General features: G+C 43.4%; 1 protein-coding gene across 6 annotated transcripts in view; it reads left to right on the forward strand.

The window, feature by feature from the left end:
* The window catches only part of MAF (MAF bZIP transcription factor), a 185,173-nt gene that overhangs the window by 46,838 nt on the left and 118,599 nt on the right, over positions 1-19,736 (forward strand). For 2 of the 6 annotated variants that reach the window (XM_050311262.1, XM_050311267.1), the window contains one exon: positions 14,088-15,200. The exons of 3 other annotated variants lie outside the window; for them this stretch is intronic. Coding sequence is in view for 1 of the 3 variants with exons in the window: in XM_050311267.1 (XP_050167224.1) it covers positions 14,088-14,112 (25 nt within the window). In the remaining 2 variants the exon portion in view is untranslated. Of the gene's footprint in view, positions 1-14,085; positions 15,201-19,736 lie in introns of those variants that run through there. One more of the 6 variants, XM_050311264.1, reaches the window with a different exon arrangement.

Here is a 19,736-nt window from a genome sequence, read left to right on the forward strand (position 1 = left end):
GGTGCTTTTTGGGTAACTCAGCAGTCTGTATTTAAAAGGCATTTGGGTGTGGATAAACATACCAGAGCACAGTGGCTGGACATTTCATTGAACCCTGCTGGTTCCACCAGCACCTTGTGCATGGCAGTGAAGCTGTGTGCTCAGATCCATTCATCCTGTGTGGAGAAAGTGGGAGAGCGGCCATCTCCCTGGCCATCAATGCTCCTTTTGTTTGCAGACTTTTTGATGCAGTGAAGAGTTTGGGCATCACCCTCTGGCATTTCCCCCAGAAAGATGTGAGGACAGAAACCACCCCTCTGGATCACCCCATGGGGTGTTTCCATCCAATCCTCCTGAGGATCTTGTGTGTCCTCCTTGGGGCCCAAATAGAATCCTGGAGTCCACATAATTGTGGGGTTTTTTTGCTGGTGGAGTATCCTGGCTGCTGCTTATAAAATGGTTGTGATTTAAGACCTTAAATTTGCTCATGTAAGTTGCCATTTGACTCTCTGGAGGAGCCCATGGGGTACTTCATTCTTGCATATATTGGTGAGCCTCATGCTAAATCATATAGGCCTGAGATTTTTAATTAGGGTAGAGATGGGAGCCTCTGAATCTCATGTGATCAGAGAGTTCTCATAACTTTAACATTTATTATATAGTCCAATTAGCATATTTCTTACTTTAATGTCTCTATTGCCCTGTTCAGTGTTGAAAATCCAAAAATAAGAGCACTTTGCTGAAACTTGAAAGCCGTGAAGTGAAAAAAGTCCAGAAACAGAAGTAAAAATGGCTGTTCGTAATTTGTCTCACTGTTTTGGTTAAAAACAGTGAATGGAACATAGGCAAAACAAGGAAACACCATAAATAATAACAAGGAACCCAAAATCTGAAAACCATCCACATCACTACTTGTAACAGAGGTAAAAGTGCTTTAAAAAGGAGTTATGTAAGGTTTTAAGCCATCCCAAATTCAGGCTTATGCGAGGAGGTGCAGTAGCAGCGTGCAAAGGTGCATCTCTCAGGGCTTGCACCTGGACCTGTCCCCTGATATTAAAGCCCCTCTCTGCCCAGTGGTGCTGATGAATCCCAAGGGTGCTTGGTGGAGCTCATGTGCAGGAGGGGAAGCAGTCATCAAACAGCTTTATGGGTGAGGAGCTGACACACGAAGGCCGCTGTGTCTCTGAAAGTCAAGGAGAATTTGTACCAGCAGAAATAGGCTCTGGTTTCTTGTTATGCAGGAAGCCGTTGGTGGAGCAGGAATTTAACAAGTTCACAACTTAACAAGTCCCAGCCTTGTGTCTGGGCTACCAGAATAGATTTTTTTCTCAAATACCCCCAATCGCTCAATGCTTTTGTCAGATTTCTGTCTCTCTGTACCCAGTGTCAGCCTCAGCTTAACAATGAAGGTAGTCCCAGAAAACTTCTCACAAATAAGCAACCTATGCTCCCTGTTATGAAAGCAACCTCCTACTGTCTTGTGTGTTAATTCTGTTCTTGTGGGGTGCTGTAGAGGTTGAATCTTCTCTGCCTGGCATGGTGATTTTCATTGCTTTCATTTTTTAGGAACTTCAAGTTTCTCAAAGGCTTAGCATGAGCTATGAAGGCTCCACCTCTTTCTTGGCCCTGTAACCCGTGAGCAGTTCAGCTGAGGCTAGGGGATTTGTGCATAATGATTTGGGAAAGTTGTGAGTATAAATAGTAAGGAATTTGAGATGTTTTTCCCCTCTGTAATTCAACACTCAATAGCTTCCCCTTCCACCCTGCACATAAGGTGCTGTACCAAAACCATGGAAAGAATTTGTGGAGCTTCAGATTAAGGAAGTTCATAAGCTAGCAGGCTTTTCTCTTGCTTGCTCTTTTTAAAAAATCTGATAATATCATCTCCTCTGGGGAATAGCATGGCCAGAGGACCTGACAGATTTTCACCAGATCCTCTCACCAGGAGCATTTGCCCCAGGGCAGAGGTGGTTGGGGCAGCCCTTTAATCTCCTCTTATGCACAGTGCAGAAAGGGCAGGAGCCTGGAATAAGTGTTCAGCCTGGGCTTTTTCTTTCTTTTTCCTCTTTTCTCTTTCTGATAACAGTTTTTGCTGAGAGAACATGTTCAGCCTGCTCTAAGCTCCAGCCTCAGCCTTCCTTTGCCTTCCACATCTCATGGGTGTACGAGGGCATGGCATTGGATTGCAGCACACAGAATAACTGAATCATTTAGGTTGGAAAAGTCCTCCAAGATCATTGAGTCCAACCAGCTCAGTTGACCAGGGTCATCTTGGCTCCAGTTCTGTGATGATATTCCCATCAGCCTGGAGTCAAGCCCCGGGACAGACATTCCTGAGCTCAGAGGTTACCATTTCATCTGGCAGTGCTTGGAACTGGGGTACCCCTGGCCCAGGCATCTCTGTAGTGACAGGTCTGCTTTTAAGTGCCCCTCAGGTTCCTTTCATCTCCACCGTTATCTTTCTCTTAATTTCTCCTGTGTTTTAAACCCTGCACACAGAATGCAACGTAAACCTTAAAACACCGTCACTTACTCTAACGGAAATCTCAGCAGTATTGGTGCAAATTCTCTTTAGTCCCTGTGATTCCAGCCCAGAGATGGGTCTCAGCTCTGCACTTCATCCCCAAGGCATGATTGAAAACTCCTCCTGCGGCTCTGCAGTTGCCCTGACTCGGGCACAGATGACGGACGATCACAGAGTATACTCGTGTACATTCATTGCCAGGCATTTGATGTATGGTTTAATTTTTGAATCTTGACTTCATTTTGCACCATGATATTTGAGTATGCAGATTTAAAAATCAGGCCCCAGCAATATTGTTAAAAGAACCCTCAATGCTTTTGGTAAAAACCTGAGTAAGTATTTGTTATATTTAGAGGCAATTCTGCTTATTGTCTCTTCATACCATAAGCTTTTCACTGACCTAGATTTTGCTATTCCATTTTCCATTTGCTGTCCCACAATACATTTGCATGGAAAGAAAGTCTTTTGTCTTTTTAGTGTTCTCTTGCACTTGCTATTTCATCCACCAGCACACTCACTGGCCAGTGATGGTGTGAACAGCTTCAGTGGAAATGATCGTATGGCTGAGGATCCTGGTTTCAAACTAGAAGTTAAAAGCTATTGCAGCTTTTACTTTATAGAATCCTTGGGCTGAAGAGTGCTGGAGGACCAGCCAGCAACTGGAGAGCATGCAAAGAGGAGACGTTAGCATGTTTTCCAGCAGCAGAAATTTATAGAAAGAAAACAAAAGTGGACAGAGTCAGAAACTGGCCTCGAAGGGAGGAGTCCTCTGCCTGGATATATATTACAACTGTAGCTAAAGACACAAAACTACATCTTGGTTTTAATTCTGCTTTCAGTTTTAACATGTCATTAAAGAGATACCTGTATTGACAGGAAGAGTTGTAATGCTTTTGGGGAGTTGTTATTACCGTATTACACGATGATGGTGTTTATTGCGGTGGTGCCTTAGGGCCGAATTTACAAACGCTGCGGATGGATTACATGGGTATTATGCTGTGCATAAACATTTTGCTGCATGTTCCTGTTGAAATCCTGTGAACTGGACAATGTAAACAAATTAACATTATCAGGGAAAACCTGTTTTTTAAGTCAACTTTCCCTGCAGACTGCACTCAGCCAAAGGATACTTGCTCTAGCTCTTACATCTCCTGTATCTCAGCCATGTTCAAAAATGTTTTTGCTAGCACATGTTAACCAAAACCTCTTACTTTTGGGGGGGAAAAAAAAAAAAAAAGCATGCATGTTTAAAAATGCATTTGATCCAACTAGCTAGTATATTTTTAAACATGACTGTGTTATGTTTAACAGTGTGTTAGCATATGTCAATTAACTTGTTTCCACAGAGTGCTGACAGAAGTGCCCCCGCTGCTGCTGGCCCTGAGGGGCCCCAGGCTCAGCCGAGTCAGCAGAAGGGAGCTTGTGCCCACACCTCCAGCCCACCAAAATTTGGCTCCAGCTGTCCAGGGGCAGTATTAGGGTGCTGGACACGGGCCTGGTGGATTTGAAGACTTGCCTCCTCTTGCTGGCTGTGCTCTGTGGGTAACCCCCCCATGGTTGGGGGGACACACCAGGGCTCATCTGTTAGCACCCCAAGTGATGTCTCCTCAGAGCACACACGTGAGCTGAGATGCTTTCACTGCACACAACGCCCTTCCAGACAGAATAAATAGAGACTTTTTCTCACACTGTCAGAAGATCACACTCCTTCCCTGTGCCAGATATAGATGAGATGGAGGAGAAAAGGTACACGTGCACATAGCTCCTAAATCTCCCCTGTGCCCAGACCAGGTGATGAGGATGGCTGTGCATGTCTGGGGTGCTTTGTGTGCCAAGTCATGTCCATGGGCATGCAGGCTGCTCACTTCCCCACTGCTCTAGACCACACTGGCCAGTGCAGAGGGAACACTTTAATCCATTGTAAGAAACAGCAGAGCTCTTTGTCTGAAGGCTGGCATACGCTGATGGATAAAGCCCTGGGAGTGTGTGAACTAACCAATCTTTTCCTGGCAGGACCTTCTGCATCCCAGCCATGAAATTGTGCTGTGATGAGAAGTAAGCAGGGTGGGAAGCACACAGGTCAGGTCTCAGCAGCAATGGGCTGCAGGGATGCACGCTGCTTTCCCACGAGGATGTGGGAATGCCTGTCCATGCATGGCAGCTGCAGAGACCCAGGCAAGTGTTTGGTGGGGGCCCTTCTGTTACTGGCTGTGCAGAGCATGTGGGAGAGGTAAATAAATGGGCATGGAACAGGCAGAGGAGGTGTCTCAGAGTCTTCATCCCCACGCCCTGCTGCTCCAGGCTGTGTGGTGTACCCATGTCCCAGCCAGGCTCCATATGAGGAGCAGCCCCCAAACAGAGACGGATCCCCCTTTGCCCCTGTTCTTCATCAGGGAGTTTGGGCAACCTTCATTTCTCATTTCATGATTAGTAAATGCATGAATGACTCCCACGTGTTCTGGGACAGTGGTAACGGGATTGGTAGAAATACTCGGAATAGGCAGCATCCAAAAATAGGTCTCTTGTCCTGCCAGCATCTTGCACATGTCCTTAACTTTCCTGCCCTGGGAAGCAAATCCTGGCACCCTGCAGGGCAGGGGAGTTTTTCCATTCACTTCAGTGCGTGCGGGATTTCATTCTTACTTACGGACCCATGGATTTTAAAGGGACCGTCCATGGGGTACAGTTGAGTTCTTCGCAGGGTTGAAGTGCTTTATATTTTTAGCATTGACATGACGGTCATGAGGGAAAAGCATGTTTTTCCCCTGCTCAAAAGGCACGGTCAGACGTGCTGCTCTGCTAGAGCTCCTCGAGGTCAAGTTGTTACTGGCCCTGGACCATTTCTTTGGGGTGCTGCACCTTCCTGCCATGCAGCTTGGCTGCCATAATTGGTGCTGCGGAGTTGACCTGCGCCAGCCGAAACGTGTTTTTGGAAGTGGGGTTTTATAAATAGACGGTGTGGACAAAGGCTGTCTGCTCCAGGGTGGTTATGGGGCTGGGGAGAGAAGCCTGGGGCAGGGGATGGAGCCCAACAGCTCCCAGTGAAACAGCACAGCCCTCTTTGCAAAACAGTGACTGCGGTGCCGGCGGCGCCTGCGGCGAGCCCTCGGCAAAGGGAAGGACGGAGAGGCCATGACCCGGGGTGTGGGTGCTCGGCTGTTTTCTCCCCTGTGAGACTGGCTCCCAGGCCTTTGCTCATGCAAACCCCGACAGATCCTGTCTAAATGAGTAGCTGGAAATTATGTGCTCCCTCCTGTTTTGGGCTGGGACTGAATTTCGCCTGCTGGTCTCAGGGAGTAGGTTTTGCTACTGAACGCAATTAAAAGCATCAGAACTTGTCACTGTGGGATCTTGCCCGGTGCTGGTAGTCGGGGTGATTGGCACTGGATCCTTTGATTTCTCCAGAGGCGTCCTAATATTTTAAACTTACTATTAATTACAAGTGTATTAATCTCTGAATAGTATTAACAGTATTTCAAAATATAATTTTATCCTATCCAACCCACTGGGAAAAAAAAAGAAAAGGCAGTTTTGGATGAACTGAACAACTTTATAGACAGTGTGCTTTATAACCAGATAGATTTTCCCTAGTTAGTTCCATTTCTATCTAATATTGGTGGAAGATTAAAGATACTGAGTCAATGGCTGTAAAAGCTTACATTAAAAATTTGCAGTAAATGAGAAGGGGAAAATTTCATTAGAAACATAAATTGTAGCAACTGGAATGCCTGCAACTTATTTTTAGTATTCTACTGACAGTCACACTTGAAAGGCTTTTTTTTTTTTTCTTCAAAATGTTTTCTTTTCTCAGATTAATAAAAAAAAAAGAAGAAAATGACCTCTAATATTTTGAAATATAGAACTAATTACAGTAGGGAATGATCCTGATCCCACTGAAGTCAACTGCGGCATTCTTTATGACATTGCAGGATAGTGCCTCTATTAGGAAATAATAAGGAAATGAGATACTTTAAAGAGAGGGGTTTAAAATGAGCCAGCTCTGCTGGCCTCTTTTGTAAAAATACCTTAGAGCCACTTTTATCAAGTCAAAAGGTTCATTGAAAAGAGAGAAATTAAAAGATGCCGCTCATGGAGCTTGGCAAAACATGAAGTTCGCAACAAATATCTCTCCAATCCAATTATAACATTCAAATCAAGGAGAAAAAAATTATGAAATATAATGAAAGCTTTCTTTCTACTGAAAAAGTCTACTTGGAGGTGTCCAGACCTAAGGGAATTTCCAAGTCAGCATTACAGTGGGGAAAGAAATGTAATGTAAATGAGAGTGAAATAATCAAAATTTTCTGGTGGAAATAAGTGCAGTTGTTTGATGTAATTCTGACACACAGCATAATTTCAGCATCAACATTGAAGTTTAAAGGATCAGTGTGTCTTCATGAGATTTCTGTACAGAAAAGCCATTCAATGGGAAAATTGAAATCAGACTTCAGTATGCACATTGGGCCCCCCCTACAAGAGAAAGCCCTGAATTATAGAGATGCAAATAGAAAAATAGAGATGACCCCTTTTCAATAATTTCTAGGCACCTTTTCCACTTGAAAATCCGGCATGATTATGGCATATAAATCACAAGAAATGCAATGTGTGACTGGTTTTGTGCTCACAAAATCAAACTTTGGTTTATGCCTCTAACACCAGCTCAGCCACTTAAAGTTGCACACCATTTTCTACAGTGAGCTATGCCAGACTCATGTCACCGTGTTTGTTGCAGATGTAATTTTTAATATCATGGGGATGTATTCCAAACAATTAAAACAATTAAAGCAGGGCATGTCTTTAGCATTTTCTCAATCTCGTAGCCTCTGTGAAATATATTGGTAATTTTGGGTTCATTTCCAAATGGAGACAGATTCACACACCCTCACAGCCAAACTCAGCACAAGAACCAACAATTAAATGAAGCCTGAAATCCAGTCCAAAGCAGGCATATACTCAATTTAATTTTTAAATAGCTTAATTAATAGTTTCAGTTAAAGCAAAGCAGTGAAAATGGGTCAAACTATGTAAACATTGGTTAGAAAAACACACTGTCCAGCCAAAGCATTGTAGAAGTGCTTTTAAGAAGAATGGTTCTTTAAATTTAATTTAAACATGGTTTTCCAACTTAGGTAAAAGCCCAGTTCAGACAAGGCCCGAGCCACTTTTTATGCCACAAGGAGTTACCGAGGTATGCTGAGAGTTTATTTAGTTTTTTTGCTTGTTCTAAGGCCGTGTTTTGCTCTGCAGTCATCGTTTTCTCCTTGCTGTCAGCATGTTGTTACCTCTCGGCAGCTCAGGATTCACCGAGAGCCTCCGCGTGTGTCGGAGCCGCGTTTAAATCGCCGGTGGGACCCGCACGAACGCCACAAAACATCGTTCACAAATATTTACTGGAGTTTTGAAATGAATTGGGATAGAGTGCTGTTGCACTCCGAGTGTTTGCCTTCTGCAAACACTCAGGTTCAAGTTCTTATTGACATGGCTGTGATGGATGGGGCCCCTTACATAAGCCCCAAGGCCAGGAGGGTGATTTTGTGCCGGAGCAGTTGGGGAGCAGGAACAATACCACGTGCCCTGGCTGACCAGTCATCGCTCTCTAGCAGCCCTCAGATAAAGGGAAGATACAATTACTGATCTGGTGGTAGTTCATGGATTCCAGAGGGGCAAAATCATAAAATTCTGAAAATTTCTCTCAGTCTGTAGGGCTACTGTATACAGAGAAAAGGATATTCTTTACTCAAAATACTCCCCCATTTTTTGCAAAATTTTTATTTGATACTTAAATTTCAGCTTAAATAGCACAAAGGTAGAATAATTTGAAAGTGGTTAAGAATGTTGTTTTTAAAAATCCCTTTAAAATATGCAGTAGCATTTAGATGGCTCTGTAGTTTGAAGTTCCTGCTCCAGTGAGGACAGTATGTTCTGTGCAGATTTGTTGATTTACAGATAACTTCCAGGACTGTAATGTTTTGTTAGAATACCTGAAAGGTTTCCATTTGCTTGTGTGGGGGGGGTTCCACCCTTTTTTTTTTTTTTAAACTTTAATCTGATTAAGTTAATAAAAAGACTGAAGAAAGATTATAAAGTATCAAGAGTAGCTCAGGTGCATTGCTTTAGGAAGCTGTCACTGCCATCCCCTTCATCAGCACCTCTTAGTGGTATGATAAACTTTGGGAGTTTGAGCCTAAATTTTGACCAGTGGAAATATTCCCCAAGTTCTTCTGTTGCACCTTGATATGTGCAGAGCAGGTCATGCAGCATAAATTGGCAGTGTCTGAAAGTATCAGTGCTCTTTGCCAGCCACCCCCTCCTGCAGAGCATCAGCAGAAGGAGAGAAACGTACCAAAGATTTTTGTGACGAAGAATAGTTTTTACTGATCGTGTTCAAAATGCAAAACCACAACAGGAGGCAACCTCCCTTTCACAGGAAACAAGCAAACCAGCATTTTGGGCTGAAGAACAGCCTGGGTGAGCTGACCTACTCCAGCCTGCCTGAAAAGTTAAACATGTCAAAGGGTTGTCTTCTGGGCAAAGGGAAGATGTAGGAGAGGTTTTTATAAATGGTAGTTGGGCAATTAATGTTAACCATCAATATCAGAATGGCTTAGATTGCATGATTAACTAGTAAGAGTTTTGAGCTGGCTGGTAATTTTAGATTAAATAGTCAGGCAGCCAGTGACTTGAATATTGATGAATATCCTGTGTTTTATTAATATGCATTCTCTATAAATTAGAGGCTTAGTACACAAAGAAGAATCCTAATGCTCTTGCTATTTTTCATTGCCACAGGTAGAGCTGAATAATTCATAGCAATTAATTTATTTCACTGATTTAGCCTTTTGGGGCGGGGGTGGGGAGGGGGGAAGTTGAACACAAGTAGTCTGCAGGTAATTTTTTCCATGTTTATTTATTATATATATCTCACCAAACACATTTGAAGACTAATTCTTAGTTGGGGAGAATTTTTTGTATTCTTAAATTGGAGAAATTGGGAGGAATACGGGCAGAAGTGCAAGAAACCCACCAGTCATTACAAGAATCCAAATGAATTTTAAATGGAAAAAAAAAAGCCCAGCTAGTTGCAAATACCACCCAGATAGGGTCAGGCTTATGTTGATTTGTATTGATTGGTGCAATGCTGGTTACTTTGCATGTTTCTGCTCCTCATTTGATTGATTGCAATTCTTTAGGACCAAGATTTTCTTGAAAATATTTCTTAGGGCAGAATTTGTTCTCTGTATTAAGTCCCTAGTGCAGAGGTAAAATGCTGTCCCTTCTGCACCCAAGGCAAGTTTTACCATTGATTCTGGAAGATCCAGGATTCCACCTGCTGATGGAAATACCATTGAAAATCCTTTGTTTATACACACAGAGCAAGAATACATTCTGCACAAATGGCATTTTATATTTGTGCAAAGTTCCGGAATATCCAAAGACAGATTTTTAATTTCCTTGTAGGTAATGGGAGACGGTGCTTTAAATACGAGGCAACAAAGGTGCAGCACAAAGATCATTTGCCAGTCCTGCAGCTCAGGGAGGCTGCAGCCCCATCTCAGTGTCACACTCATATCCAGAGCAGGTAATATCCAGAAACACATGAGCAGGAGGAGGAGGAGGAGGCTGTATGATTACTGCCTCTCCTTTTTGCTGGTTCTTACAACACGCTGCACAGCAGCGAGAGTTGCATAGCATGCAATAAATCATTGCCTCATTATGCTCCTTCTGTAGGTTTGTTTAGGGCACCTCCTCTAGTACCAGCTCTGAAGGATTATTTGTTCTTCCCAGAAATTCCTCTCAGATATAGACTTCTAGTTTTGATTTGCAGAGAAAGAAAAAAAATCTCTATGTCTTATTTTTAAAATAATTTCCTTAGTGTGTGCGACATTTTACGATACAGAGCTGCCCAAGAAAATAATTTCAGCAATGTCTGGAGGTGATTTTAATTTGTAGGTGGGTGATTTTGTCGAAAGGAGGCAAGAGGTTAAAAAGGTTTTTGTGTTTTTGCGACTTGTCAACATGAAGTATTAGCAAATGAAACACGGGGTCTTCCTTCCCTGCTTTCTTCCTTCCTCCCTTCTTGCCTGCCTTTCTCTTTGCTTTCTTTCTTCCAGTCTTGCTTGTGTACACAAAAGCTGCTGATCCCTTACCTAGCCAGATTTTGTTGAATCGTTGCAAAAGAAGCCTAAGTACCTCATTAAAAGATATTGTAAGGTCTTCGATGACTTTTTCTGTGTGTCTTTAGCCAGCCCTGGTCCACAGCCGGTGCAGGAGGGCACTGGTCTGATTGATAGAATAAGGATTTTTGGCATTTGGTTTTGATTTAAGCGGACAAATCCTCTTAAGAAAAAGTCTCCATTAGTTGGCCTAATTTACTAACAAGAAGCAGTATTGCTGATTTTGATAAACCGGTGTTTGTTTAGCATTGCACCAAGTAAGTGCTGGAATAACCTACATTGTGCCTGCAGTGGGTTTGAACAGCAAGAGCTGAGACCTTAGAGAGCAGGTGGGTGCACTGCAACACGGCTGGGTTTTGCTGCAGTGTGACAATGTGATCTAGGATCCGATCCAGACTCCTCGGAAATCAATGGAAATTCTACCCTTGACTTTACTGGGCTTTGGATCCCGCTCCAGTAGTGCCAGAGTGGTAATGAAATGACTCCAACTTGGGGGAATAATTTTCTGGCTTAACAGATTCAGTGTTTTTGTATTGATGGGTTTGTTAATGTAAGGGGTCCTGACTTCAAGTTTGAGTGGTTTTGACCCATGCCTGTCTCTGATCCTCCCTCCTGTTCACAGTTCCTTGAAATGCAATAGATTTCTGTTTTGTGACCACTCACAGACATCCCAGATGAACAATGACATTTCAGAAATGATTGTGATGTGAAACTCAAAATCATTGTAAGCTTGCTCAAAATGTGACCTGCCTTCACACAAAAGCTCCCTGGGCTTTCTGAACCTTTCAGCAAAACTGGACTGTGTTCACAGCCATAAAGAAACACAAAACTGAGTCAGTTCTGTGTATTTTGGTGTTTCATTATACATACTTCTGCATCATTGTATACCCAGTCCTGAGTATAATTCTTATTTGATCATAAACTCCTACAAAGAGCCTAGGAATAGAAGATGTGCTGAGGTCAGGACCAGAAAAGACTTTTTCCAACACCCACTGCAACCTGAGTCCCCGCAAACAATTAGGACTCAGCGAGAATTGTACCCAACTCTTTTTGATGGAAGTGCAGTGGTGACCTTCTAGATTGATTAAAGGTGTCACATTGATTGACTTTGAAGGGAGCCACTTCCACCCTTCTTCTGCCAAAAAGGCAGTGGCTGCAATGTGAAGCCTCAAGAATGGGGCATTGTTCTTCCAAGTACATGGAAGACATCCAAGGGTAACAGGATAATGCAGATAATGGGATAGGGTTTCTCCCCTCCTCTCCCTCAAATACCATATAGCTAGATTTTGGCTATCCAGACCCCGGCCTTAGGAGACTTTCCTCTGATAGCTGCTTAAAAGATGAAATAGCTGAGGAAATGAGCTCTTTTTATAGGTTATGTAGGATGTTCAGTGGTTGGGAATGTCAAAAAGGACTGGTGATGTTGACTCTGCAGGAACCTTTAACGGTGATGGAGGTCTGAAGTGTGTGAACAGTGCAGTGGAAGGGATAGTGTGGTGGGGGAATGGGATTTATTCCCCTGGCAAACCCACCCCTGATGATTTTACACGCTGTCACTTTGGGGTGTCAAGTTTGAGAGGTGCTAAAATGGCCCAAATTTTCCAAAGACAGGCAGTATCTTAACAATATCTGGTCTCTTTAAGGCACCTTGAGTTGGCTCTGGGAAATACTGGCCTCCAAAATTACCACTTTTGAAAATCTAGGCCACTGAACCTGATATGAACTATCAGAAACCAGAGACAAGGGAGCATTTATGTCAGAGAATGTATAGTGGCTCGAAAACTACAAATCAAAATAATTCACCCTTTTATGTGTAAATCTCCTTCCCTTTGATACACAAATTGAAAAGCTGTCTGGTTTCCTTGTAGTTTCCGTAAGCAAGCAGCGTGTGACTGTACCCTCTAGAATGCTATTTAAGCGTTATTTAAAGTGCAGACCTGTTAAGGTCAAGCAGGCTCATCTGTATGCTAAAACTGAGCCCACCAAACCTTACACCTAAAACCAGCAAAAGCAAGGAGGTCTCGAGTTCCACAGTCCCCTCCTGACAAGCGTGCGGTGTGTGACAAATGGTGAAGCACCAAGAGATCAAAGTAGTTTTTCAGGGATAACAATAAAATCAGAGACAGAAAGACACCAAGTCCTGGTGCAGGTGTCTGCTCTTCCAAAGCATCCTTTCTCAGATATGACACAAGCCAGCCCATCAGAAGGGGATACGGGCAGGAGCTGCTATCTGACAGTAAAGATCATCAGCAAATTTACATCCTCTGTGGTGCCTTTTCGAGCTGGTAGAAAAACTGGAGAGTCCTTGCATGAAGCCCACATGGAAGGGATTCTGTAACACTGAATATACTGTGATTTTATTGAAAAGGAACTTTTCGATGCAAACAAGGAAAGACACTGTGATGTTTTTTTGCTCGTATTCCGGAGTCTCTTTCCTCTGGTTGAGCACCTCAATCCAGGTCCTGTGGAAGTCAATAGCTGTCTTGCCTTTCAGAAGGATTATGCCCCTAAATAGCTTCTTTAGGAAGTGTACTTTGCCTGGTGATAACACTAAGCAGAAGGTGGATGATTAACACCAATTAGGATTATTTACGAGAACCTAGAAAACAATAGGTCCATAAATCCTTGTCTTATCAATTGCAGTTCCTCCTGAGTAATTCAGTCATCGTTGGGCAAACTGTGTGTTTCACTGTTCACCATGTACAGATCCAACTGGTATTAGCTGAAGTGTGTGGAAATGTTGAAGGTACAATATGACCTAGTAAAACAGCAGCATTTCACAACAAATTCTGATGGTTTTCATTATTTTTAAGTTCTAAATCCCCTACAGTTTTCCCCCAGGTATATTGAGTGAATTTAAGGCAACTGGCAGTAGCCTTGTTTCTCTGGGGTTGTGCTTCAGCTCTGTCTGCACTTGTGTCTCCATTTGGGGTGGTTTTGCAGTATTCCCCCTCCATTTGTTGGGCACTGGTCTGGCTGCAGAACAGCTTCAGTGCACACAGATTCCTTCCAGAGGAGAGCCAGGGGGGACCTCTCTCAGCAAGCAAGCAGGGCTTGGTGGGACACTCAGCCCTGATCCAAGGGCAGCCACACCACCACAAAGTCCTTTGGGGTGTATGTAACCCTGCTTTGCAAAAGGAAGGATGTCAGACTGCCCAGAGCTCCCATGCCAGCCTGGAGTGGAGCTCGAGCTATAGAGAGGGTCAACTGCTTTACTGACACCCTTTTTGCTGGTGACTGGCAGCTCTTGTGACCTCTACTCCTCTTTCTTCCACCAAGGCTTCTCCTGGTTCATTATCCTTTCTGTTTGTTAACTGCCCGGTCTTCTCTAGCTGTTCCATCTTGCTGCTGATCTTTTTTCTTCTACTTTTATCACTTTTTGTGATCCCTTTTCCAATTTCCAACCTTAGTCTCCCAGAAGACCCGGAGTGGTGATGCCTGGATGCAGAGGAGATCACACTGCTTATAAATCTGCACCACGAGGAGGCCAAAAGTTTCTGCAGCAGCAGGAGGTAAGCCAGGACTGCTGGTGGGTGTAAGGAACAGAGAGCAATGCCACATGCATTCGAGAAGAAGGCAGCAGCACCCCTGAGGATGGAGACTTTGGGGCAGTGTCACGGTCCTGCACAGAAAACTTGAAGAGATCTTCAGGTGGGAACGCACCACCCTGCTGGCTGCTTGTGTGGTTTAGCCCATGGACCTCTGGGGTCTGCATGCCAGAGACTGGAGACTCTTGACTTACCCTAAATTTCCTCTTTGTGGACTTCTGATGTGATAGGAATGGCACAAAAATTTCAGCATATCTGCTTCGCCATAACATTTTCAGCCTGCTGACTTTCCCAGGACTACTTTCTGCTCAAATTACTGGAACTTAATTACATGAGGCTTAATTTCATTTGCTTGGCCAGCTTTGAAAACATGTATTCAAATTTGAACCACAGGGACAGAATTTTGGGAGCCTCTTTGTCCTCTCACCTTGTGTTAGTTTAAATGAAGAAACTGTGTCTGTGAATCTCTGCTTTACTACAACTATTCCAAGCCAGTCTCACTTCTGGAGAGACTTCCATGACTCTCAGCAGTTTAAGGGGCAGCACAAACAACCCCTTATGTTAAGGTTTATGTTTTTGAAACTGTGCAAACAATAGATATTTGTCGCCTGCTTGTGTATTTTCTTGTAAATAAAATGTGTTGAGACCAGAGATGGAGTTACACTGACTTTACACCAGATAAGGATTTGTATTGGCATTTGACATGTGTTGTATTATCCATATGTTTCTTGAGTAGGTCTTGCAATGTTTAATTATAACAAAAAAAAATAAAAAAGAAGGGGAAGGAGAATCAAAGAAGGGACATAGAGAGAGGAGGTGAAAGGACATGGATGGGGAGTGGTGGAGTTGGAGGATAACATTGGCTATCGAGGCATTATCTGAGAATTCCTATGATTAGGACTTATCTTTCTGGCTTCACTATTTCATTATAATCTGCTGCTTAGCTGATAAGTAATAAATGGCCTCCAAATTTTATTGCATTTGCTCGCTTTCTTTAGATTCTGCATCATTTTGTTCCCCTCCTAAGTGCTTGTTTCTGTTAAGGCATGAAGACTTTGTGCTTCTGCTGGGGTTGACTTATTCTTCTGGTATTTCAGTGTTGTTATTTAGCTAGCAAGTGTCCCTCAGCAATTCCTCACATAACACTTCCATCTATCACATTGGGATGATCAAGGATACATTGCAGCTGATGTGCAAACACTGAGCTGGGCACCCACCTCCAACTCAGCAGATAAAAAACCCTCCACAGAGCCAACAAAAGAGGGCTTTTTTTAAACACCCCAACCCGCTAGTGGATTATCCTTAATGGGTTGGCAGCATGCCCCCTTCCTTCCTCTGCAGGAATGCTGGCCTGGCTCTGCAGCCCTGGGTTTGGTTTTTTTATTGCCTTTTTTTGTTGTTGTTGTTGTTGTGTTACAGCTCGCAGAAGAAATAAAGTGTAAGACTGATTTGTAACAGTTCATGGCATTTTTTTCCTCTGTAGCCTGGGACTGTCTTATTTACCTCCAGGGAGGCAAGTGTAGGGACCAGCACTCTTTATTTGGGGAGTGATCCTGCCTTGTCAGTGTGGCCATGCAGGAGAGAGGGCTCCTTGTAGGGGCTGGTTGTTGTTTCTAGGAGCTCACGGACATACCTTGAAGGGTTGAGGGTTCAACTTCTTCTGTGTGAGAGAGGAGAGGAAATGACCTTCACCCAGCTGAGCAGGGAACAACAGGAAGCCCTCATGGTCCAAAGCTCCTGCCATTTCCCACCCTCCAGAATCCGGCACTCAGGGACCGTTTTTGACGAGCTGTCAGGTTTTTTGTCAGGGTTTAGCTGCTGCAAATATATCACCAAAGTATGCTGATGATTCATGGGCAAGCGTTGTACGCTGATTTAAGTGATGGACCAGCCATTCTGTAATGGATTTGAGAATTCCCAATCAGATTGTACTTAGTTTTATCAAGCAGGAAGCTGGCAGGCTGTGTTTTAATCAACTGATAGCATCGCTTGGCAATTGGCATCCAGCTAGTGAACAGAGCACTTCTCAAAGATCAGCTCACTAGGCTGCAAACAGTCACAGCCACTCAGATCTCCCAGGTTTACCTCCTGTTTGTTCTGTTTAGCCTGTTTCTTTCCCAAATGAGACTTTCACCTAGAAGTGCAGAAAGATGCAGCACATCAGAACCTCTGCTCCTCTTTCACTGGTGGTGTAGGGGGAATGGATGAGGCAGAATACATTCCCTTCATCCTCCAGGAAGCTATGCTGAAACAACCTCCTGGATGTAGCATCAAGTCCCAGAACCATGCAGATTCAAGGATTTGATGCTGGCACAGGTTTTTGGAGTGCTCACATTGCATAAGTGTAATAAATCTACCACATGGGGCCACACCAGGTAAGACAAGGCCTTTTCCCCTTTGAGTCAGGCCATTTCATGTCCCATTATCTACTTTGTCACCAAATACACGCCCTGTGTTCTGACCTGTACCAGCAGACTTCAGTAATGTTTCCTTTCCTGATAAAATTCATCACTCTCTTCATTACTTCTGGGAAAGACCAGCTCCTGCAGAGCTTCTTCACAGCACAACCCCCCAGGTGCCACAGCTACCTTATATAATTCCCTACTCAGGATTTATGTTTTGTCACAATTATGGAGCTGTGCAGCCATCTACACCCATGGAGCTGTGCTCAAGCACAGCACCAAACCTGGGGAGCTGGTTTGTTGTGCCTAGCTCCTGTGTAGTAGTTACAGTACTTAGCAACCCACCTCCAATATAAATATATCTGCTACTCTGAAGAGCAGGCTCTGAAAAGCACCAGAAGGGATCACTCCCCCATAAGGATTTTTTCCAACATTGCAGAGCTGTTAGGACTTTCAGAGAGAAATTCTTCTCCCAGTTAAGCATCCCAGCCAGGGAGGTCAAGATTTCACCCCAAGCTGGCCAAGCTCTGGTGCAACTTGCTGCGATAGGACACGAACCCCCATTTAGAGTTGGGTTCTGTCTGAGATGCTCTTGGGCCATGCAGGCATGGAGGGAGATGGAAAGCAGGACTTGGGAAAGGATGTAAAATAATCATTCTCCCTAAAAGTGCTAAACATGGAAGTGAGGTGTAAGGAACAGAGGGGAATGATTCACTGGGAAATTGAACTCTTGAAACTGTGCAGCAAATCCCTTGTGAGGGCGGAGCTGTAGGTAAGCATGTAAGGGCCAGATCCTGGTTTGTCCAGAGGAGCTGAAGATACAATGACGATCAACAATTAGCCCTGTAACTGAAAGGAAGATTTTAACTTCTGTCTTACCTATTGTCTGCTGACCATTACATGAAATTCAGAGAAACCAGAGAAGATCCCTGTTTCCAGTGTCACGTCCAACTGAGCATTTCGGCAGACAATAACACCCACTACAAGAATTGAAGTTGGGGTTTCCCCTGCCAGAACCACACGTGAAAACAAAGCTGAAAAAAGTCTTCCATCTTCTTTCCCTAGGGTGGATGTATATGATTTCCACAGGGGTCGTTTTTTGTGTAAACATTCCTATTTGTATGTTTTACAGATTAAAACATAAATGTATCTTGCAAACATATTCACTGAGTCAATTTTAAGGCAAGTTAATTAAATGTATCTAAGCTTTATCACAGAGCATAAATAAGTGGGAAAAATCCCCCAGCCAGATGTGAAGAGTCTAATCTTGATTTTCTCACTCTTTGAGTTCATTTATTACAATGTTTGCTCACTTTTGTAAAAGCCATGCTGATGGAATCATCTAATTTCTGCGAGCATCTCCAGGGACAGGAGATCGCATTACAATGTCTCACATTATGTGTCATTCAGGCAGTATCTCCCAAATCATAAAACCTATGGAAAGGGAATGACACTTAAATAGCAGATTCCTCCTCCTTTTCCTGAACATTATTTTTCCAGCCCAGTGTACTCTTCCTTATGCTGTCTGACCCCATACAGGCAGGCTGCTCATCTCCATTCTGTAGAGAAACAGTCTGTGAAGTACATCTCTCCTTGCTCTACCTCTCTGCCTCATCCTGTCTCACACTGCCTCACGTATAGTTTGGGATTTTCCCTTCTCTTCTGAGCTTTCATTTGTATCAGCTCATTGTCCATGTTTTGTGCCTGTAGGTGCTGCTGTGTGAACTGGTGAACTGGAGCAGAGAACTGATCCTGCTGACAAATCTGAAGAAAAGCCCGAGTTTCAGATCAATAATTTCCCTGCTCTGAATCACTGCATTTCTGTCCAAAACTCTCTGCTAATATAGGTACTGAAAGACAGGACCTCTGCAGCTGCCACTGGTGCCAACTCATGAGCCCATTGCCCCACCATTTCCATTTTTTCAGCAGTTTCAGGGGTTTTGGTAAAGACCTCAAGGAAGAGTTATGTGGTCTTAAAACATTTCATTGATCTGTTCATGCCCACACGGTCCAGGTCTTCCATTTTAAGATTCCTTCCCTATTATCTGGGGGAATTGCTCATTACCACAGAAGCCTGCTGGAAACTTGCTTGGGACACCAGTTCCAGTGTAGCAAAAACACTTGCAGTTTGTCTAAATCTCAGCCTGTGAATCTATGGGGTCCTTTGAGTGAAAACAGATTTTCCAGGAGAAAATCCCATTGCTCTAGATATTATTTTAACATTCAAATCTAAGGTCAAGACCTCAACCCCATCTCGTCCAGCTGACCACAAAGACCATAATCAGTTTTATTTTGTGTGGTACATCCAGATTATCACACCCACTGCTTACTTCTTCATGTGAGAGTTGTGCACCAAATTATCTGGTCTGCTTAATACCGGGTTATTATGCTTACTAGTGCACTTGCAAACAAAACTTTGCAACAGGAAAATAATCCTGGTCCTTTTAGACACTGAGGAGAGAAGAAAAAAGCAAAACATCAGGACTAAATTAGTTCTGACAATTTCTCATTTCCATTTATTCAGAAAAAAAGTCTTAATTGAGACTTAGAGAAAAAAAAGAAAAGCCCTCCATGACTTTAAGTGTAAAATCCATTTTAGTAGCAGGAAGCTGTTATATGGTTAGAGCAGTTATTTTTATTGTCTGTCTGGGTATAGTTTTTAACTGCAGGCACAGAATAAATCAATAGTGTCATAAAGCTACTCTCACCCTCTGCCCTTTCTAAAGGGACATTGTTCAGTGCCTGTGCTGGATGTGACACAGACTACTGTTTTGATGCACAGAATTATACCTCTACTAATGTGCTGGGGAAGAACTCTGGTGATGACAAATATTTACATGTATCTCATTGTCCGTATCATCTCAGAGTCATCACAAAGCAAATTAAAACACAGATACACACACACAAAATGCAGAGAAGTTCTTCAACAGAAGAGAGGGGCTTATTCTGCTTAATTTCTTGCAAATTATATTTTCTATGAACTTTTCATAAATCTTCTCAGGTGACACATTTCCAAGACTATCCCAGAAAGCATGCAGTGATTCATAGGATAGTCCACACAGCTTCAACCTGACTGTAACCCGCTCTTTAGGACAGCGAGGAAAGATGG

This window comes from Myiozetetes cayanensis, unplaced genomic scaffold (assembly GCF_022539395.1).
Source record: "Myiozetetes cayanensis isolate MyiCay16 unplaced genomic scaffold, myiCay2020 scf16, whole genome shotgun sequence".
Classification (NCBI taxonomy): Eukaryota; Metazoa; Chordata; class Aves; order Passeriformes; family Tyrannidae; genus Myiozetetes; species Myiozetetes cayanensis.